Here is a 23,145-nt window from a genome sequence, read left to right on the forward strand (position 1 = left end):
AGACAGGCTGGGGATATTGTATTACTCTTAGCTGTTTAGATAAGATAAATAATCTATTCCTTTGTATTCCCTGAGGATTAAGAAAAAGATAACCTGGGTGACCAACCTGCGCTGTGTAACCACTCTGCTGTTTGCTGCTGCCTGTCTGATGCTCCTGTGGATTTATGGCGCTGCCGGCTCATGTTGTCTGCCAGTCAACATTTGTAGGTTTGTAAATCACTCTCTTGGCGTCTGTAACAGGCTTCAAATGACTGCAACATCACATCCTGTTGAAGCGGTCTGATTCAGCATAATATTTACACTCTGACATGACCCCATGTGCTCACACACAAGCTAACAAGTGGTAACAGAAACCGTGAGAGGAGATCACAGCTGACACAGCTCTGTGGAGGCACTGATGTTGTCCCGTTACCTCTGTTATGTCTGCGCGGCTCCAGATGATAGTTCAAGGCCGTGCGTTGAAACTGAAGCACAGCTCAGATGTTGGCTGAGCTTAAAGGGACTGAGGTGGAGACGGTGCTCTGAGGTCACAGAGAGGACGTGCGGTCGCTTCCCCACCAACAAGTCATCCCATTTGTACCGCAGCACAAGCAGGGTGTGAAACCGCAGATGACCTGACTCATACATGTCAAAATGTTCTCAAAGAGTGATACAGTTACACATAATTATATACAGAGAGGGAATATTAGATCTGAAACGGGAAGGCTGGTGTAGAGGGATCAGGATGAGAAGATGTTCTGACTTGTAGATGAAGATGAAGTTTGTCTCTCTGAAGTCTCGTGAAACTGTGGAGTCACGAGGCAGAAGAAAGGTGAGGAGAGGAGAGGAGAGGAGAGGAGAGGAGAGGAGAGGAGAGGAGAGGAGAAGAAAGGAGAAGAGAAGAAAGGAGAGGAGAGGAGAGGAGAGGAGTTTTTTGATCCAGGTTTACACTTGAATGTTTATTTTCACTCAGATTTAGATGCTCAACTTTGACATCATAAATGCCTTTTTTTAATCTAAATCTCCAGAGGCTTTAATAAAAACAACACGCTGAGATTTCTAAACTCTGCAGCCAAGTGCATGTGTTAAAGTCTGATAGCATGTTTGGTGCAACGTGTCAGGAGGAATGCGTCGGCTCTCTGACGATGCGCTGTCTGCAGGAACAGAAAGAGAAGGTAAGTAAGGTATAAAGGAGGGACTTCATGCAAGCCAAAATCCTCAGAGGAGCCGGGTTTGGGGGGGCAGCGAGGAGCATTGGGGTGCTTCCCTCTGACAAACATGATTGTGTTATTGTTGAAGTGTTGAAGTGTGATGTAGAAAAGAAGGCTCCAACGTTGAGAATCAAATGAAGTGAAATGTTGTAAATAAAGCCGAATGTCTGGGAAAAAGTCAAAATGTCAAGAATAAATAATAATAATAACTTTATTTATATAGCACATTTAAAAACAGTGATTTGACGGACAAAGCAAAGGCAGGATTACAGAGTAAACATTCAACAGTGAGGCCAAACAAGTCTAGAAAACACAAAAGGCAAGAACACGATGCAAACGCAAAAGGTCAACAAGAAGAAATGCAAATAAAAGAAATAAAAGTGATAAAACAGTTAAATCAACAAATGGCCTTAAACAGACGAGACAAACAGCCTGCATGAAGTCTCAATGTTGTCAGTGAAGTTCAAATGTTCAGAATAAAGTTTGAAAAAAGAAAAAAATGTATTAGAGAGATAAAATATATCATTGAGTGTTGGTGCCGGGAATAAGAAAAAACATTAATCAGAGTTTCAACTTTTTTCTCAAAACACAAAAAAAAATGTGTCTAACTTTATTTGTGATGCACGGCCCTTACAGGCTTTAGTACTTTATGTTATTGCACCACAGTATGGGCATGTTATCGGCTTTGGACTGAGCATTTTAAACAAACTCTTGGACCTCGAATTACCTCGACGTCATGAATGTAGCGGTTTAATTCACACTGAATTATTATTGAGTTATTATTATGTTTCCAGATTTCTTTATTGAACATTTAAAGTCTCCTTTAAACTTTCCTTTTAAAAAAAACAAAACTTTATTAACAGATATAGAATATACAATACTGACTAGTGCTCATACAGTGCTAAGAGAGTAGCCTAATACATTTTCAGTTTTAAATTAAATAAATAAAGGATAATCAAAATTCAGAACTGGGACAGAAAAAAACACAAAAACAAATGAAATGTTTCTGTGCTGAGTAAATCCCTCCTCCTCAGGAATCTCAAGAAGCTCCACTGTTACTTTTTTATTGTCTATTAGTTTGAGAGTTTTGATATTTTGTTTTAGTTCATGTAAAAATGCAGTGAGGTTAGGGGTCCCTCTTGTGATCCTACATTTGTGAATATAGAATTTACCATATAATATCATTAAGTTAACAATGAACTCAATGTTATAATTTCCTTTAAACTTTCATGATTTCTTCAGCGAGTCACTTCTGACTTCAGAGGAGCTGCTGGGCTGTGATTGGAGGAGGGAGGCGTGTTCACCGGAGGAATGCAGCACTCAGGTGGAGAGAGAGAGAGAGAGAGAGAGAGAGAGACAGAGAGAGAGAGAGACCAAAACACCGTCACAACAGCCGGTGCACGCACAGCCAAGGACGGCTGAGTGGTGGTGCTCTGTCGGTGGATCTCTTCACGCTCCGCGCGGCGTTTCTGCTGCACTTTGCGCACACTGGACCTGTTTGGAGCTGGAGTTCTGCTGCTGATACAGGAGTGTCTTACCCGTGCAGGACTGGGCACACGTGAAATCACCTGCCTGGAGGCGATAGTGAGACTTCTTTTCTCTTTGGAATAGTAGTTCTTGTCAGTGGAGGCAGGTGGTTCGTAATGTAGAGAGGAAGAATAGAGCAGGAAAGACTTTGTTGCTTTGGGCCACCTGGAAGTCCAGAAGATGCGTCTTTTTACGCGCCCCAAAGGACAAAACTGATGTGACTTTTGGGGGGAAATTGCGAAAACGCAGCTGTTTGGATTGATGAGCTCTACAGCTGAGAGGCAGAAAAAGTTTCCCTCACAGAAGAAGAATAGGACGGAGTAACCCGCAGGAGGGTGGAGGATATGGATGGTGTTGGGACTGAGATCCATGTGTCGGAGCAGCCTGCAGCTGGGATGCACTGTGCATCTGCGCCGCGACGTTTCTCACCATGATACGGAAACAAAGCTGCACCTGACAACGAATACCTGAAGTCAACCCACAAGGATACACTATGTCCCCCCTACTGACGAGGTAAGACCGCAGAACGGACTGAATAAAGGTGATTTATCAGAAGTGTCCGGTGTGGATGGGAGGTGATAAATTCCAGAGACAGGTTGACTTTTCTGTTTGTTCTCTGATTGCTCTTCAGGAGGGGAAACGTGGATGCTTTAAATATTTACCTTGAGTCATTTTGCTTGCAAGGAGCTGCAAAGCCTTGAACATTTTTTTGCAGTACAGTGAAGGATGGGAGGTGATACATTCCAGGGACAGTTGAGTTTTTTTCCCTCCAGTTTGAAGCTGTTTGTTTTAGCTTCACTTCATCAGAAGACCTGCAGTTAAATGTGGTGTTTTTAAAACAGTGTTTGAGTCACTTTAGGAGCAGAAATATTTGACCTGAAGCAGTTTAGTTGATCCTGTAGCGGCCTGTGCAGTGCGTATGTTTTCTCTGGGGGCAGAAGTCATATCCAGTCAGATACTTCCTGCCAGCGGGTGAAGTCATCCTGCTCACAGCCATACAGTATCTGTGATATCGCAACTCCTGGCTCTACATTCCTCCCATCCTGCTGCTGCTCTACCTTTATCTCCTAAATGTCACCGGCTATAAATACGCTGCTCATATTTGATCTAATCCCATCCATGACACAGAGAGCACAAACACTGGGGCTGCAGAGGCTCTGGGTCTCTGCTCAGACTAATCTCCTAAATTTGTCTCCTAAAATCATGAAAATACCTTAGTCCACCAAATCCACAGAGCTTACTAACTCTTTAAGGGTCTTAAGCATCTGAAAAGTATAAGAAATGAGTGTCAATCCAAGTTCAAAATATTGTAATTTAACTTTTTTTAACTGATCATGAAAATGACGCTTGAAATTCCCCAAACCAATCAAAAGTCACCCAGAAGCTAGTCGTTTGTTTGCACCCAGCGTTAGCGCCGCCAGCGGGCCAAACTGCAGGTGTTGAGTGTTGAACGTGGTTGTCAGTTTTTGGCTGCTATAGTTCTGGCTGTTAACGATCTATTTTCAGCGGTTGCTGAGTGCCAGCAGAGGGAGTGTAGCTCTGTAATCAGTGTTGGGTAGCGTAACTTTTAAAAACAACTTGTTACGTTACTGTGTTACCTACTGAGACAAGTGATGTGTTAGATTAATTTTGCATTAGCAAAAATTAAACCCCCTTCGCGACTCATTCCACATGTAGGTTACATCATCAGGATGGCGTGCCGCCTGCTGTACGTCTACCTTTGAATGTATCGACTCTACCGTCGTTGCAGAGCCTCGTTTACGGCCCACAATCTGTAACTCTGCAGCCTGATAACTCTCTAACTCTTCATTATGCTAACAATCTGACAGTGAACCGGGCAGAGGCATACAGTATTAGACACAGCTGATCCATGACAACAATACAACACGGGCTCTTAGTCCCACCAGTGTTGTGGAGCTGTGTTTAGCTGCAGATGCTTCTTCACGTTTGAAGTCGAGCTCTTCACAGCTGACGAGCACTTATCCTCCAGACGCAGCTTACATTTCACCGTCATGTTGTTCTCGTCCCTTTCACCCAAACATTCAGAATAATGTGAATATTTTCAAAGTAAACGCTGTCCTCTCTGACATCCTGCTAGCTGAATTAGCGAGCTACACATGCGCACTGACACAGCTGTGTTTACCTTCTGCTGGTGCGCAGCTACCTGCCAAGAAAGAGGAGAGAAACAGAGACAGAGCTTCAGGGTGTTTCTGTTTCTGTGGTGACAAAAGAAAAAGAAAAATACGGCGATTTATTTTCCAGTAACAGATTACTTTTATGAAAAAGTAACTAAATAACGGATTACTTGAATTGCTAATGAGTTACATTACTTGTTACAACAAAAAAGTAATCTGAGTACTCTAACAGATTACTTTATAACAAGTTACCGCCCAACACTGTCTGTAATAATATAGCACTAGCTAACACAGCCATCAACTAGCGTTGTATTCATAGCTTTCTTCTCAGCTAACATTGCATGTGAATGCTAACTGCTATCTTGGAAAGCAGCACTACACTGTCCAATCGCCATTGTTGTTGTCTGAGCCAGGCAGATGTCAATCAAAACAAGGGAGCTGTTAGTCAAAGTGTGATCGGCCACGCCTTCAGAGTCTTGAGAAGTGGTCTTATCAGAAACATGAAGAGTTTTTTGATCCAGGTTTTCTGAACGTTTATTTTCACTCAGATTTTTGCGGCAAACTTTCCAGCGGCTTTAATGAAAACAACACACGCTGACATTTCTAAACTCTGCATCCAAGTGCGTGTGTTAAAGTGTGATATCCTTTTTATGGGCTGCGTTTGATGTAATGTGTCAGGAGAAATGTGTCGGCTGTCTGTCGGATGGAGCGCTGCCTGCAGAAACACAAAGACGAGATAGAAAGATTTGGCTCATCGCACATTTTCTGTCTCTGTGATAACTCTTTGGAGGAATGTTTGTTTGGGAAGGAGCCACCGGCCTCATGAACTGATTTAATCTACTTACCATGGAACACTGAGCATATAGCTTCAAAACGAGGACTCTAATTTGCTGGTACACGCAGTGATGTCACTCTCGCCTGGGGGGAGGAATTTCAATCCTTTCCTTCCCTGTGGATGTGGAGTCTGAACACTGAAGAGGAGCACATCACTGTCTTAAAAAAGGATGAAAATCTTCTTTATTTTAAACACTTAAACGCATCGGTATTTAATTTTTGTACAGGAAAGTTCTTGAAAACATCAGGCACTCTGTAATGAGCCCCAGATGCACACACAGCTTCTGATCCACAGTAAAGTTATAGAGCAGTAAATTCAGCCCCAACTAAAGGTACAGTTAATGAACGTACTTAGGTAGCAAATTGTTGCAAGGGAGGAAACAAACATGGAGATTTTTAAAGGAAGTCGAGCCTTGAAATGCTCAACTCCATACAAGAGAGTTTTCACAGGTATCTCATGAACACGACACAAATCTCCACCGTTTAAAATCTACAGGTGGTGTAGGTGTTCAAGCAAAGGTTGCACCCTAATTGCTGAATGGATTCACACTCTTTATACTGTAGGCCTTTTCGGAGCGTCGGCTGTGCACGTCCTCAAAAATTAACGCTACACAGGCCGAAGATGCAGGATGCACATGAGCAGTAGGGGCAGTGTAGAGGCAGAGGGGATGGGACAGGGTCAACACAGCAGCAGGGACGACAATGGCAGAAACTTGATAAGCTGATAGACCAAGTCCACGATTATCCACATCTGTACGATGTGTCATTGTCACTGCACAGAGACAAACATGTCTGTCAAACAGCTGCAGACAGATAAGTTCTGTTTAAAAAGTCGCCGTGGAAACCTGCAAAACTAAATGGAAACAAGTCCGGGAGGGTGACGTCCGTGCACGGAGGAGTATGTTGGACAGACGGAGTGGGGACGGTGCAGACGGTGTGTTCTGTCCATCGAACACACAAAAGCTGTCATGATCTCAGAATGAACATCACAGTAACCTCCCCGAGTGTTGCCATGTCTGTTGTTTACATCCCGCACATACAGTAGCTGCATACGACCTGAGCTCTCTGCGCCCTCTAGAGGTATCCTCCAGCAACACGTGTAGTGCAGAGACAAGTATGTGAACAATTACGTTCATGACGCTGCTGGTTGTGTTTGCGAACGCAAGGTTAAAAAGTAAGAATAACTCCGGCCTCAGTCATAACGGTCCAAAGGTTGTGGACCATTGTTTCGGAGTGTTGTTGCCGTCTCGCTGGTCTGATGGTGGTGCAATTTCCAACTGGCATAAAGCAGCCCACACACAAGCAGGTCAAAGTAAGAGCAAACATAGACAATGCAATCTTGATCGGCATTTTTCTGTTGGTGCACAAAGGTTTTTATGTTTGATGTTTGATGTTTGAGTTGAGGCAGTGCTGGGGTTTCCCTGCTGACTCACCAAGCTGTCGTTATGTTCTGTTCCTACCACGAGTCAAAATGTCTGCTGTAAAAACACGGATGTGGCTGCACTCTGTAATTGTTCTTTTAAGGTACAAATTGCTCGCGTATAAACTTTTTATTTGTTACAAAGAAACCAGAAACTTCTGCCCCTTTCTCAACCTTTTCTACTCGACAGGTTCCCTTCAGCTCCACCTTTGTTTAAGCATCTCCATCCTGGAAAGAGTCCAGTCAGTAATCCAGTCAAAGGTGTATCAACAGATCCACATACAGTCTGATAATACAGCAGCTGCACTTCCTCAGTTTTCAAACTCACAGAAGGTTGACACGTGGAGCGTGTGCCGTGAAACCGACTGTCCCATCTGGAGGCTCATGTTCCTCTACATCCTACTCATCTGAACTCTGTTTCCAGGTTGATCTGAAGCTGTTTGATTGTGCACACTGATACCGGCTATCCTGCAATAGAGTTAGTATTTCTGAGAAGGCCAGGTGAGCGGTTTCCCCCTGTCTCCAGTCACAGTGATGTTACAGAGAGAACTCACTGATGGTCTCGTCTCAAGGTTCAGACAGATAAGAGTTTACTGCTCCGTGTTTGCGTCTCTCTGCACGAACCTGACATAAAGCCTGTGATTCACTGTTTGGATTAAGCTTGTGGTTTTATGCAGTAAGTGTGTTTCTGCGTCTGTCAGCAGGATGTTTTTAAAACCGAGTAAAAGAATTTCCCCGTAACGTGATGGACGTGTCGGCCGTGTGCCAGGGAACAATTGATTTGGTTTTGGTGGCGATCCAGATCTGGGATTTCTGTCTTTGGACCATTAAAGGTTTTTAGCTGTAATTATGAAAGTGATGGAGACAGAGTTGAGAAACTCCCCGTCCTGCGGGGACATTTGTGGCTTCCAGACAACTGTGTGTTTCCCTTATTCGAGTGCTCGCTGTATTTGAGGGTAAAGCTATTTGAAAATGTTTTGATCCAGAGTTTATGAGACTGATTGAAGGATTTTATTTTATAATTGTGTCATGCACAATCTCTGAAACCATCGGCTATCATCTGACAGCCTCTGGGAGTGACGGTGAACATGTCCGGTGTTAGCCAGCGTTTAGCGGCTTCCAGCCAAGACTTCCTTCTCCGTGCGCTGCATTGTTCACAGTCCAGTGAGCGACTTGAGAAGCGACCGTGTGTTCAGATCAAAGTCAAGTGAAATTCTCCCTCCAGATACGTCTGCAAAATAAACGCTGTCATCTCTTGGTTCATTCCATCCCCTGGACAAGCGCCTGTACAATGTTAGTACAATGTTACAATTTAATATAGCAGACGTACATCTGAGAGTTAATGATGCCACCAGGAGCAATTTGGGGTTCAGTGTCTTACCCTAAGGACACCTCAAACTTCCAGTCAGGGATCGAACCCTGTTACAAGTCAACATGAAGCTTTGTCCCGTCTGTCCTCAAGAGGAGAAGAAAACTACTTTAAAATGAGACGTTTGTTGAACGGAGGGCGGAGCCATCATTTCTGATGCGTTTGAGGAAGTCGGGAAATCTAACTGCTTTCGTGACACAGCTTTAAGTGAATTTGTCTCAAGTTGAATTTTAGATCTAGAGCAGATTGTTAGCTGAGCTTGCTGCAGATGTTTGTTTATAGAGATTAATAAGAAGCTAAATCGTCGCTGATGGGAGACATTAAGAAATAAACCACCCTGATGTTTTCTCAGGCTCTAGAAACAAAAGATGCCGACTAATAAACATTAAAAGTTCAAGTTCAAACATAAATTTCATTAATTGTACATGTTATTTACTCATACAAAAATTCTCCTAATTCTTCAAATTCACACAAGCTGGTGTTTTTAAATCTGCCCGCATTAAGACCAGAGGAAGGATTCCTGTTCTCTAATGTGAAACTAAAGACCTCTGACTCATTGTTCCGAGTCCGAGGTCTTAAGACGGGCCTTACTGTGGACAGTGTAAAAGAAAAACTTTTAACTGTGTCTACTCTTTAAAATATTAAACTTCATGCTCGTTGTTAACCGTGTATGACGTTTCTCTCTCACTATCTCTTGCGTTCATCCCTGCGTGTTTCTCATGCAGCGAGCGCAGGACTGTAGATGACCTGAGAGGCTCTGCTTCAGTCAGAGTGGCTGTGAAAAGATAATCTTATAATCCCTGAGGTATGACGGTGTACTAAGTTTGTTCTCCCTGTCGTGGAAGGAGCGAATGAAGTGCAGCGAAGCGAGGTGAAGGGAAGGGACCAGAGTTGAGCAAGAGGCTGAGTCTAGACATTTTGGCAACAACAGAACCAACAACACGACACCAACGCCCGTCTTTCACTTAGTCATTCCCCACAGTCCTCTCGGGGGGTTTTGTCAGAACATACAATCGCATTTCATTTATTTTTTTAAATGTTTTATTATGTCTTTAAGTGGAGCAGCTGCTGAAGCACAAAGACCGTCCACTGCTGTTCAAAGGGGCTCGTTTTTGTCTCTGCGTGCCGACAGAGGCCTCCGAGTGCTCGATTGTTGTTTCCTCATTCATAGTCAATTCAGATTCAGAGGTCAGGCCTGAACACCGAGCCCTCACACTGAACATCTGTTCAGGGTTGTGTCAATTCATTCAACAGCGTGCTCCATATAACCATCAGACCCTCCACAAGGCTCGCCCAAACTCTGGGTGGGTCACAGCTAAATCTCAGGCAGGGTCAAAGGTTAAGACCGGCCCCTGGTTGGAAGACGTATGGCTTTTCCCAACTGGGTGGCTGTGAAGACCGTTGTTAAAGAAACGACGCCTGTAGGTCACCGTGCAGAAACACTCAGACTGAGGGCACACAGAGGACGTACCTTGACTTGACTCTCACCTTGCTGAGGTCAAAGAACACATTCTCACCTGCAGCACACTCCGCGATTGTAATTGAATAATTGAATGATAACAGCATGGAAGTGTTTATTTGTGCAGGGTTGGAACGTGGGAGCTACCTGTCTGTCAGGGTGTGTTCAAGCAAAGTTCAGTCGTTACAGAGAGTTTATAAATGAGGGTGGAAACCGGAGCCTCTTTAACCTCTGCGGGCGAGGCTGGGTGGGGGTCACGGTGGCTTTCTGTATGTGGACAGATTGCACTTTGTTCAATGTTGATGAGGTTTTGTTTGTGACTTCCATTATGAAAGAATCAGAGTGTCTGAAACTTAATCAGAAAGCAGTAGGGGTCACTCCTCCCAAAAATAAAGTTCAAACGAATTCCATATCACGCTGAATTCGTTCAAATTATATTAAAGTAAAGTCAAGTGTGTGTGTGTACAAGTTACGTGAAGTGTGGGGGACCGGAGCAGCGGAAGAGCGGAGAAAAGAGTGACCGGTAGCTTTATAAACAACAGAACTGACGTACAGTTCAGGCATGCTGCTGGCGTATTAAAGTGATGGAGTTAGCCCTGAAGCGAGCGACAGCGTCAGCCCTGGAGCAGAACAATCATAAGCCTCTGCTGTGCTTTCTGACTGCAGTCGGGATGCTGAAGGTTAACATCGGCTTGGCTCGTTATGTTTCCTGCATTGGTTTGTAGCAGGCAGCGTGATATCACCATCTGTTGGAATCATAGACTGTACAAAAAGATGGACGACACGACAGCTCCCCAAAAGTGAAGCCAAACCCTCTCTGTCGCCCCCTGCTGACTGGCTGCAGTACAGGTCATGAAGCCCGCCTCCTCCATGTTAACAAATGGGACATGAGTCAAACTATAAAATCAAAACACACGTCAAATACATTTTTCTCAAACATTATAGTTAGTTCTTATCATGCTGATTTTTGTCCAAGTGTTTCTGACAAGTTTATTTTTGATTAGTTATATGATGCTGTTCTGCTGTTAAACACGCCGGCGTGCAGGATACTTGTTGTTTTTTTAGTGTGTGTTTTGGTTAGCAGAAGTGGCTACGGCGGCGCCACCTGCCGATCTCTACTGCGCAGACTCTGGCTCCAAATGACGTCAGCATCACAAGATGGCAGCGCCTATCACAGGGGCTGTTTTGGCATCACTTTCGTACAGTGAGAGCAGATGGAGACGCGTCGTCCATCTATATATACAGTCATTGGTCTGACGTCATTGAAGTCCATGAGGGTTCTGTTAGGCTTTAGGGTGGAGGTTGGGATTGGGCCTTTGTGTCCGAGTGGGTCTCTTGTTTCCTTTTTCAGTTTAATGAGATAGAATTGGAGAAAAAGACAAAATAAAAAACATTTGAGAAGCTGGAAAGATTTTTAGCAGCAGCTACTCAAATGATCCAACGATTATCAAAACGGTTTAATTTCTGTTAACTAACTAATCGATTCATCGACTTTTGTTTCACATCTTTGTGCATTTTTTAAAAATAAAATCTGCAGAGAATTTCACAAGAAGTCCTGCTAACCAACAGACAAACAACAGAAGATCTCTGTAAACTGTAAACAACAGTTTTCTTCTATGCGACATATATTTACAGCCACATCCATATAAAAGCTCACTGGCGTGATCGCTTCAGTCTTATTCTGAACCTATTTGATCATTAGCGTACTCCGTGTTTTGTTTTCAGGTGGGGCCCGTGTTTTTCCTCTTCCTCAGTCATGGCTGCGACTGATGTCAGTCAAAATAAACAACAAGTCTCGTATTGATTAAAGCCGTTTCCCTCCCTGCCCCGGAGCTATTCACTAATGTGCTGCTATAGGCTTAATGAGAGCAGGAGGAGGCGGCCTGACCCCTGCTCACCTCTTTAAGGGCCCCTGCAGGGAGGGGGCCAATCAGTCAGTGACCGGAGCTGCTGTCTTTTCATGTGCAAGAAGTGAAGCCAAAGATCAAGTGAAACTGAGAGAAACGACTTCATCCATGTGAAAGACTCAACACAAGTCGGATCATTTTGCCTGTATGAAATCTGAACGTATGTTAAACACAGAGCAGAGCAGAGCAGCTCTTTGTTTGAACAGAAGAAGTTTGGAGACGTTCTTTCATCCAAGTTTTAAAAGCAGCAATAACTTATTTCTGGTCAACAGATCAACGTTGACACACATTATTTTATCAAGTTGTTTTGGCAAACGTGAGTTTACGGCAAGTTGCCTATTAACAGAACTATTAACCGCAAAAGGAAAAGCACGATTCATCTGGAGTTTTGTGTGTCTGCCTGCCCGTTGTCCATCATACACTCTCCTTTCTGCCCCATCTTGTTCTCCAACTCCCAGGGGGAAACATCTACCTTACCGACTACTGGGCCAAAACACAACTTTACAAATGACCTTTGAACGTGTACCCAAAACAACAAGTAACACACTGTAAACAATGAGCTGAAAGATGTTAAAAATCGAGCTTGAAAGGAACCATAGTCTGTTGTTTAATCACACAAGGAAACATGTAACATTACACATGAATCTTAAATAAATCATAAATATAAATATATTAATTAAAGCTACTTTGAGGAACTGAAAATTATGAGATTGAAGTCGTAAATTTGCCAGAAAAAAAGATTTAGAGCTGTACTTAAAGCCAAACTGATTTGAAGTAGTTTTGTATATTTTTTATCTGTAATGCAGGTTTGTTTCCTGTTAGTCTCCGTCATGAGGTCGTAGGGTAACTATCATGTGTGATGGTAACCCCTGGGGCAAACGGGGAGCATAGAAATGTCGCTCAGTCTTTCTCCTCCGTCTGCTTCTGTAGAGAAAAGGCTGAATCTGCTCCGAGCTCCGTGTGAAGCTGCCTGTGTGAGCAGCAGAGCCAACAGGGCAGAGAAGAGAGACAGGTGAATCAGAGGGAGGGGGCCGTGACCCCCGACCTCAGAAAGGCTCCTATAAACATGATTTTACTAGTTTTTTTTCCTTGCAAGTTTATGTCTTTATAATCTGTTAAATTTGCCGTATCTTTCTGGCAAATGTACGACTAATCTCAAATACATTTCTTCTTCTCTGGCTCCTTTTTTCTTTTTTTTTTAATGGCCCTAATAATCCATTGTGAATGATATATGTAAATAATGTTTTCTAATGAAAAATCTGATCTTGGTTTCTTTTCTTTTAACACATTTAAAAAATAACTCCTCATCTGTATGAATCTGTACCATGTTAAATGTAAACCGGCTGTTCGGCAGTGTGCTGTTAATCGCTCCGTCTGACCAACGTGGTGTCAGTGATGACAGGCATTAAAGATAGCTGTGATGGTGCCGTTTGCTTTTGTCGGCCATAAGGAGGCATCAGTAATCTTTTTTTAAATACTATTTCAGTTTGTTTAATTAACAGCTTAAGACTCCTCACAGGAGCTTTAAAGATAAAGAAATACATTCTGCTCTTAAAATCAGGTTCATATATATTTAACATCATAACAGACTGTTTTACATGTATTTTGTGTGAGTCCAACCGTCTTGTGTTAACCTTTCCTGCTTCAGCGTTCCGATCAGAGTCAGAAAGCACAGGGGAGACTCGTTGTTCTGCTCCAGGGCTGAAGTCGTAGCTAGCTTCAGGGCTGACTCTCGTCACTTTAATACACCAGCAGCAAGAAGCAAGAAGACACAGGAGCGCAGGAGGCTTTAATATTTACACATGCAGCTTAAACTGTATTCTTTCTGTTGTATCTGAAAGCTACAGAGCACACGCTTTGCTCTTCCACTGCTCTGATCCCCGACTACAACTCACGTAACTCAAGCACACACACGCACGCACGCACGCACACACACACGCACACACACACACACACACACACACACACACACACACACACACACACTTCCTTTCAATATATATCAAGTTTCCGTTTTCTATTATTATCATAGTATTATTTTGATGGACTTGAACTATGTTACCATGTGATTCAACACTAATAAAACTTTATGCAGACTTGATGATAGTTGCAATGGCTTGACACATCAACACAAGAGCCCACTTGTAGAAACAATAAACCCTCATAGTGACGAAAATAATGTTAAGTACTTGGTGAAAAGATGAAGGCGGTTTATCTTACAAACACACCCGCTCCTTTGGTTATGCCGCTGAGACGCTGGAAGTGAGATAAAGTCTGTGAGAAAATGAGAAGCCCTCTTACTTCAATCGTGATTTATGAGCTCACTGCCCGCCGGTCCTCGTGACCTTCCTTGTTCCACTGATATAAATTCCCCCATGTAAGGCCAGGACGGGAGCCGAGGTCGCAGAAGGGAAGGGCCGCTCAGCCGAGTGTGAGGGAGAGATATGTATCGTTTAATTGGACAGGGCAACTACTGACCTGTCACGGAGCCAGAAACCAGCTCCAAAAGCAACGGAGCAGCTCGGTGTTTACGGCCACGGTGGAGATAAAAGAGATGGAACAGATGGAGAGAGATAAACGATAGACAGAGTGGAAGCTGACGGAGGAAGAAGTGAGACGTGGGAGAGAAGGTCAGGAGCAAATGAAATAGAGAAGATTAAGTTGCTGTAACTTTCCACATGCACGCGTCGTGTACGTTTACTCGATGAAACGGACACATCCCATCACGAACAGATCCTTAAACCGGTGACACGCTGCTGCTGTCAGCCAAGCAGTGCCAGGAAGCAATCAAAGAGAGGGGCTTTCCAAGAATCAAGCGCACTTCTCAGAAAAAGCTCTTGTCCTTTGATGAATCAGAACAAGAAAAGAGGAGACAGAGAAAAGGAGACGAGGTAGCTTGTAAAGCAAACACTACATACAGTAGATGTTATCTGGTAGCACTTCAGAAAGGCTCACTGTGTTGGTTTATTTAAACCAGTCTGTCATGCATAAATGTGACGCTCTTAAACGACAGACTGTATAAAAAGATGGACGACATGACAGCTCCCTAAAAGTGAAGCCAAACCCTCTCTGTCGCCCCCTGCTGACTGGCTGCAGTATAGCTCATAAAGCCCGCCTCCTCCATGTTAACAGATGGGACATGAGTCAAACTATAAAATCATATCACACGGCAAATACATTTTTCTCAAACATGGTTTCTGTCATTATAGTTAGTTCTTATCATGCTGATTTATGTCCAAGTTTTTTCTGACAAGTTTACTTTTAATTAGTTATTTGATGCTGTAAAAATGATGATTGACAGCTCTGTTGCCAAATCCAGCTCCTGCAGCCGATCTGTTCCGGATTAGCAGAGTGGAGGACGAACGGCCAGAAGAGACGTAACTAAAACAATCACTACAGTCATTGAAGTAGAGACTAACTTACTAACAGTTGCTGCTAGGCTGGCACATGAGCTGTTTTGCAAATTAACAGTAACAACATTATTTTTATTTTTTGTTTAAAACTATATAACTACATTTTCAAATTGAAAGTTCCCATGAGTTCAAAATAGGTTTCAGGTTTTAATACCACATACGTCTTGCGCTGAAAGTTGTCTGTCAGTATCTGTTAAAGAAAAAAAAAAGAGATTTATTTTCTTGGTATTCCCTGTGATATTCATCGTAATCCAGAGAAAAGATAATGTTGATTAATTAGCCTGGACTCATATGCTTACTTTATGTCCAGTGAAATGTCTTCTCAAAACATGTAGACACTGGGCTGAGTTTGAACTTAATGCGAGCTGGTGCTACCAGATATATTATGATTGTCATGAACCAGCCCCCTGTCCTCTGCAGTTGTCCTTCTCAACTGTTCTTGCCTCAGGACCCACCACCACCTCAGATTTCTTTCAATCATTCAAATATATTTAATGAAAAATGGTGCAGTTTGGACCTGAGACAGAATGAAGCATCCCAAAATACAACAGTATAATAGTAAACCAAAATGGTGGCTGTGCATTAGGGGAAAATATTCCCTCTAAAGAAATATGCAAACTGCAACAATAATGCAACTACTGTTGGGCCCATTGGGTTTCAACAGTGTAACTGTAGCTGGGATTACCCGATCAGAGTGTGAATAAACTACACTACTACTGCACGCACGTCATAGGAAACCCAAGTCCTTCAAAATAAGCATACATTTTTTTCCCCAGCAAACATTCGCAACCCGCTGAGAGAACCATGGCTCTAGAGTGAGGTGCAAACAGAAATGATGCCACACAGCTCCTCTCATGATTAATAACATCAAGCCGGCTGGGAGGTCTGTGCTAAGTGTTAGCATAGCATGATATACACTGACTGAATAACAAGAAAAGAACAAACTAAGACCATTTTATGACAAAAGTATTTCACTGAGTGTTAAACACGTTTGTCATGTATACATTTGTTTGTTACCTATTCGTCCTCTGCCATGCTTACACTCCATTGTTCAGACCAGGAACTGCCAAACAGGAGGGAAGCATGCCGTTGGCTTAAAAGTGTGTGTTCCCGGTGGAAGGCTCCACGTTTGGTAGAGGTGGGGGGGTGTATTGATTGGTTGAAATAAGAAATGTTATTTAAATGCATTTTGAATAATAACTTAACTCAAATATGTTTGTTCGGCTGTATATTGTTACTGCATATGGTTGCTTATGTAGCCGGCTGTGTATTTATTTCCTTACAGTTAATTGATTTTTAAGTGAAGATTGACTCTTGGTACCAACCAGCACTTATAAAACGGACGCTGGAGGCCTCGACGCAGCTGAAGTGAAGCAGAGAGAGCGTGAGCTGCAGGAGCACAGGCGTCGGGGCCTGTAGAGTCATCGTTTCTTTGTTTTCATTTTGTTTTATAATATTATTTTCTTTTCTTTTGCGCCCAGGCCTGCTCTGTAAATATTGCTGCACGGGATCCTTGGATTTTTTTCACTGGAACTTTTTAGCCTTAATCACCACTCGGCCATCCTAACAGGGATCATTAGGGAATTTAAAACAGCTTCATGCACACACAGCAGGCGACGCTGGTTTTCTAGCTTCCTTTTATGTAACAAAGGTCAACAGATAGACGGGGGAAGTGTCGGGAGAGTTGTCGGTGTTCAGCGTCGGGGTTCAGTCAGGCAGGCGGTCCCTCCCTCTCTGGTTGTGTGAGAGTTAATAAGACACTGTTGGGGTGGGGGTATATTGGGGGGGGAGTGGGCAGTGGGAATTAATGATACTTTCTGGATGGGGGGGCATTCCTGACCTTGGCTCCTCTCCACAGGGGTTCACAGCAGTCTGGCAGCTTATTTGTGGATATTATCAATGACCTAAAGACCTGTGCTGTTTCCTCTCTTGTCTTGTCTTCTCCTCCTCAAACACCTCTACTGTAACGACTACTTCTTCATCTGCGTGTTCCTGCGTGTGTATGATATGTGAAACAGCACGCCACATGTCTGACAGTGTATGTTTCTCTCTGTGTCTCCAGGAAGCTGAGTCTGTGCCAGGCCCTGACCTTTGTCCTGCTGCTGGTCACTCCCGTCTGCCTGTCGTCCCCGCAGAGTGTAAGTCCCACCCGCCTGCTTCAACGCAAGTCACTGCATGGCCCCTGCCTCGTGTCAACACCTCTCTCTGTGATGGATTGATTGTCAAACACAGCTCCTTCAAATCATGTTTTAATAGCCAATTATAACTAAGCGATCAAGTTAAAATCCTGGAGATGGGGAGAACAGGTGTAACGAAAGGCGGCAGGCAGGTAAAAAGGTTCAACTTGAGCTGGACTTGGGGCACAAGAGGGGGAGGGGAGAACTAAAACACACCGAGCACTCCTCACTCAAACTAAGAAGTCTGAAATAAACAAAACACTTAAATGCATCATCACTGTGACAATATTAGAACGTTTTTGTGTGTTGCTAATAATCACCTATTTACATATTCAGCAACACAAATCAATATTAGCATTAGGCAGCATTAGTGCATGTGAGAAGTCTGTTTTCAAGGGTTCATAACGTTTTATGAAATAAAGTAAAAGAAAAAACATCCTTAACTTTACAGAATAGATTTTTAAGGAATTCAGTTGAACACAGCAAATCAGTGGGCAGCCATGATGTTCACTCCTGTGTCGGGTTGTGCAAATACACAGAGCTAATAGCTAGAGCTAATAGTGCACCGTGCTGGATTCACACACAGGAGCCTGTCAGGGCCCGAGGCCATTTCCCACAACCTCCTCACTTTCTCCTGACGCTGTGTCTTATTTTTCTTACGTTTGACAGAGTTAAACGCAGTGATTAGGCTAATTTGCTCCGAGAAAAATCCTGCTCTCAGGTTCCAAAGAGGAAAATCCAGCTCATTTAGATAATAAACCGATCCCAGGCCTTTGACCAGCATCAGATGTGAGCGGGTCCCTGAGGTCTGCAGGCTCACTGATTGGATTGTTTTTCAGCGTGTTTCTCTTCGTGTCTTGGAAATAGTAATGTTCCTACAAGACTGCATCCTCTCGGTTTGCTGCTGCACCACCTTTACTCCTCCGACCGCAGTCCATCTTTTATCACTCTTTGTCTTGTTGTCAGGCAGACGCCCCCCTCAACTTCCCCCGAGGCCCGGCTGGAATAACCAGACACAGACAGAGATAGGCTATACCACAAACATAAAACAGGAATGTAGTGAAGGGTCGACACACTTAAGATCAGTTTTCCATTGTTGTCAGGAAAAGTAGAGAGTCACTCCACCGGTGTCATTTCAGAAGAAGACGTGCCACTGTTTACAAGCTGTTTTAGATTGCTGAAACATTTTCTGCATTAAGTCATCAACTCAGCTGCACTGACAGCGTCTCCGATGTCCACATCTGGTCAGGGAGAGATGAAAACAAGACAAATAGACAGAACGGATCAAGAAATGGAAAATACAACGCTGCGAGCTGGTTGTCTAAAGCCCGTCTCACATGCACTGCACTCCTGAAAGTATCCAGTGTGCAAATTAGTTGGACGAGGCTTTAAACGGACTTTAACATAGCAACCACCTGGTACTTACTCTGTGTTCAAGTCAGTTGAACCGATATGTGACATGTGCTAAAGGTAGCTGTTTGAAACTCTATTTTTCCGCCTCTATGTTACTTTTCTTTTGTCTATTTTGCGGATGCTTCCAGATGTATTGATATCAGCGCAAAAGCAGTCATCATTAAAAACCGGTCCTTCCCCTCCTCCTGCACGCCATCCCCTTAACCAGAGTGTTTCAAGGAGTTTAAAAACAATCTCTTGCTCTCCAGACATCTTCCTCATTACAATGTCACAGTACATCAGGTAGACTTCACCTGTTGTTATCTTGTTGACTTAAAGGTGGAAAGTGTTTCCAGCTGTCTGCAGACTGAGAGAGCTGGTCAGCTAACAGACAAGAGGCCGACTTTACACTCAAGGAATCTGATCACATACATACAGGTGTATTACACGATTTTGGGACTGTGACTCTTTCATGCAAGTCCTTTTATTTCTCAATAGCACCTTTTTACACAGCCAGTTCAAGGCGGGACCTCCCGGCCCAGAAGTAGTAGGCTGTATGCCTGTAAGAGAACATTAACACTTTCACATTAATGTAAATAAATTGCAAACAACAGAAAGCAAGTGTAATTTCAAAAAGCACTGAACAACCTTAACAGCCCCTTCAATTAACGTTGTAACATTTCGTTGTCAAACGTCACAGCGGTAGCAGACTGTATAAACTTCTCTTCTGTGTTGCTTCACATGTAACCTTGCATGTTGTCTGCTCTCGTAGCTGTTGTCTGGCCTGATGGTGGCTTGTACTCCAGCTCAACAAACGCCATCAGCTCACAGAAGCCTTCTCCTTCCACAACACTTACTGGGAGCATATCTCCAGTCACCATGTTCGTTATTAGCAGGCTAAGCTTCTCCACTCTGGTTTCATCATCACAAAGTCTGCTAACAGGGCTAGCAAATGATGTGATGTGAGACTGCCTGTTGTCTGTCTGCGCTGGCTTCTCCTTGTGCTTTAAGCGCGTGTTAAAGCATTGAACTAGTATTTCTAAGTTTAACAGCACATATCTTGCACAGCACGTTATCGTCGTCTTTATTGTCAAAGTGCTTCCAGACGTCACTTTTCCTGCTCACGGCTGACATGGTGCATGTAACCGAGTTAGACTACTTTAGCAGAAAACAACACATGCGCGAGTAGTGTAACGTTACTCGAATAATGACGTCAACGAGTACTCGAGTATTCGTCCCCATCCCTAATACATACAGGTGTATGCAGCGTGGGGACTTTGACTCCTCACCTTCAAGTCCTTCTGTTTCTCACTGTCACCATCACTGTATGCACCTAGCTTTTCAACCAGAAGAGCTTTTTCCTGCTCCTGGGCTGGCGGGGGAAGGGCGCATTGCAAAGGTCAAAAGTCACTTTCATTAATCTAGAATGTCGGCCCACCACATCTCCAACTGTTATCAACGCTAATTTGGCCAGCGGTAACACTAATGAGGGCAACCTTAGGTGACCCTGCCATGGAAAATGATGGGGAGTCAAAACACAGGTCACTGTCAGCTGAGTGTGTGTGCGTGTACGTGTGTGTGTGTGTATGTGTGTGCGCATGTCTGACCAATTCTATTCCATGAGTCAGAAAGCCTCAGTCAGGTCGAGGCAGTCATTCTCCTGTTGTAACTACAGAAACACGTGTTTTCGTGTAAACATAAACAATTAACAATCATACTTGTAATTATTGGAACTTTAAAGTTTATTTTATTTTTATTTTAACAAAAAAAAACAAAAAACTGATGACTTTTCGTTTTGCATGAGCAACAATGACGTAGCAGCTCGACGTGTTTCACTTTATTTGTCCTGGGATGTGACTATTGCACATGTGCTGCAATTGCAACAATATATCGTGCAGCTCTATATAGAGCTACCCACTAAATTATTGACCTTTGTCTGTCAGAATATAATTTTCTGTTCGTTCTAATCAGTGGCTGTATATATAGATGGACGACGTGTCTCCATGTGCTCTCATTGTACGAAAGTGATGCTAAAACAGCCCCTGTGATAGGCGCAGCCATCTTGCGATGGTGACGTCATTTGGAGCCAGAGTCTGCACAGTAGAGATCGGCGGGTGGAGCCGCTGTAGCCACTTCCACTAAACAAAACACACACTTAACTTACCGAAAAAACAGCAAGGATCCGACTTGCTGGCGTGTTAAACAGCAGAACAGCTTCTTGTGTTGGTCTGAGGTTAACGTTCACAGGTATTAAAACTTCACTACTGTTTAGGTACGTCTCCTCTCCCCGTTCGTCCTCCACTCTGCTAATCAGGAACAGATCGGCTGCAGGAGCCGTATTTGTCAACAGAGCTGTCAATCATCATTTTGACAGCATCAAATAACTAATTAAAAATGAAGTTGTCAGAAAAATGAACACTTGGACATAAATCAGCATGATAAGAACTAACTATAATGAATGTATTTTGATTTTATAGTTTGACTCATGTCCCATCTGTTAACACGGAGGAGGCTTTATGGCTTTATGAGCTATACTGCAGCCAGTCAGCAGGGGGTGATAGAGAGGGTTTGGCTCCACTTTTAGGGAGCTGTCATGTCGTCCATCTTTTGATACAGTCTACGATTCTAATGCTAAAATGTTCAGTGTATTAATTGATTGGAAACATTTGAATGGTTTATTAATTCTCCAAATAATTTGCTAAGAAATAAAACATGAGACTCTCTCATCACATCCCCGTTAGCTTCGGTAAGTTTTTACAGCTGTCAGTTTACAGACTAATTCAGCGAACGGGGAAAAAGAGCTCTGATTTCTTTCACTGCCAACACAATAAATCAAGTGCAAAACATGACAGAGACATCAAACTAACTCTGCACCTCTCCTGATCAGTGTATCTGATCACACAGATTGTCCTGCTGCATATCTGCATATAAATAAGTGAGTGTTATTCTGGCTTCTACATCAGATACTCCAGATGCCTTCAGCCCTTCCTGTAAGAACGGTGACTGAAGCAGTTTTTGAATGTGTGTGTGAAGAGTTAAAAGTAAGTGTGAGCCAGCTGCCGTACGAGAAACTGTTTGGGAACGCTGCCAGTTTCAGTCCTCCTCCAGGGAAAGAAAAAAAACCCTCTGGAATGTGTTTGAGGAGCGCCATTGAGATTTCTCTAATCACTTTTATTGTTTGGCTCTGATGATCCTGATCCGCCAGGCTCACAAGGTTTTTTTTTATACCATGTACTCTGAATAGATTCATCAGCCTGTTGGATTCAAGGCTATAAATAATGTGGGTGTTGTTAGGCGTCACACATACCTCCCTCCAACACACTTTTTACCTTTCATAAATGATATTCCATCATTCTGCCAACACTGTAGTCCCTCTCTCTCTCTCTCTCTTTCTCACACACACATACACACACACACACACATGCACACGCAGGGATTGTGAGCTGCTGACAGTTGCCAGTTGCTACCTGACAGCTTTGAACATGCAGGCCAACAGTGCAAAGTGATGCTGCAGAGTGATCGAGAGCAGAGGGTAGAGGTGTTCCTGTAGATTTCAGTGTTCGCTGTCACACGGACTATTAGAAAAGATCAATCACTTTAATCTCTTTAATAACTGAAAAGTGTTAATATTGTGAATATTTTACTTTGATGATGATTCAAAAAAGATTCTACATCGCCAGTTTCTCGTTTTCCATCGAAAGTCCGTCTGACGTCACATCAGTGCAGCTCTTCATGAGCGCACAGAGCGAACTGACCGCTGAGCTGCAGAGTCTGTGTCACCTGCCTGTAAACTGTTAACATGCACGAGACGCTGCTGCAGACACAGACAATGTTGGCGGGATGATCGAGGCAGGCGATCAGTTGAGTGAGAGTACTGTAAATTCTCAAATAGTGGGCGGGGCCTTTATTTACCTCAGCTGCAGAGAGTACCAGGCTTTGATATGAAGCAGGCTTATGTTAGAGACAGGCCGTTCCCTCCCTCCCTACATGTGGTCATATTTTAGTATGAATCCTGATTGTTCTGATCCGCTCTGTTTGCGCTGTTTTTTTCGAGTACCTGGTTCTTTTTGGATCAGTATTAAAGCTCTAAGCTAGATCTAAAATTCAACTTGAGATTAATTTCCGTTCACATTTCCCAACTTCCTCGAATGCATCAGATCGATCCCACCTCCGTTCAACAAACGAGCATTTTAAAAGTAGTTTTCTTCTCCTCTTGAGGACAGACCTGACAAAGCTTCATTTTGACTTTTTACAAATCTGCATCATGATGTTGACATTTCAGCAAAGGTACCGGTATCCCTGCTATAAGCGGCACCTCGACC

At 43.4% G+C, this 23,145-nt stretch overlaps 1 protein-coding gene across 1 annotated transcript in view; it reads left to right on the forward strand.

Annotated features, from left to right (window-relative positions):
- The first annotated feature begins 3,060 nt into the window (after positions 1 to 3,060).
- The window catches only part of adamtsl5 (ADAMTS like 5), a 44,298-nt gene continuing 24,213 nt past the window's right edge, over positions 3,061 to 23,145 (forward strand). The window contains exons 1-2 of the mRNA XM_069657964.1: positions 3,061 to 3,230; positions 17,317 to 17,392. Coding sequence (XP_069514065.1) covers positions 3,211 to 3,230; positions 17,317 to 17,392 — 96 coding nt within the window. The 5' untranslated portion in view covers positions 3,061 to 3,210. The remainder of the gene's footprint in view (positions 3,231 to 17,316; positions 17,393 to 23,145) is intronic.

The sequence above is a fragment of the Semicossyphus pulcher genome, unplaced genomic scaffold (genome assembly GCF_022749685.1).
Source record: "Semicossyphus pulcher isolate SPU_LCO1_2020_fin unplaced genomic scaffold, fSemPul1.0.p SCAF_1, whole genome shotgun sequence".
Classification (NCBI taxonomy): Eukaryota; Metazoa; Chordata; class Actinopteri; order Labriformes; family Labridae; genus Semicossyphus; species Semicossyphus pulcher.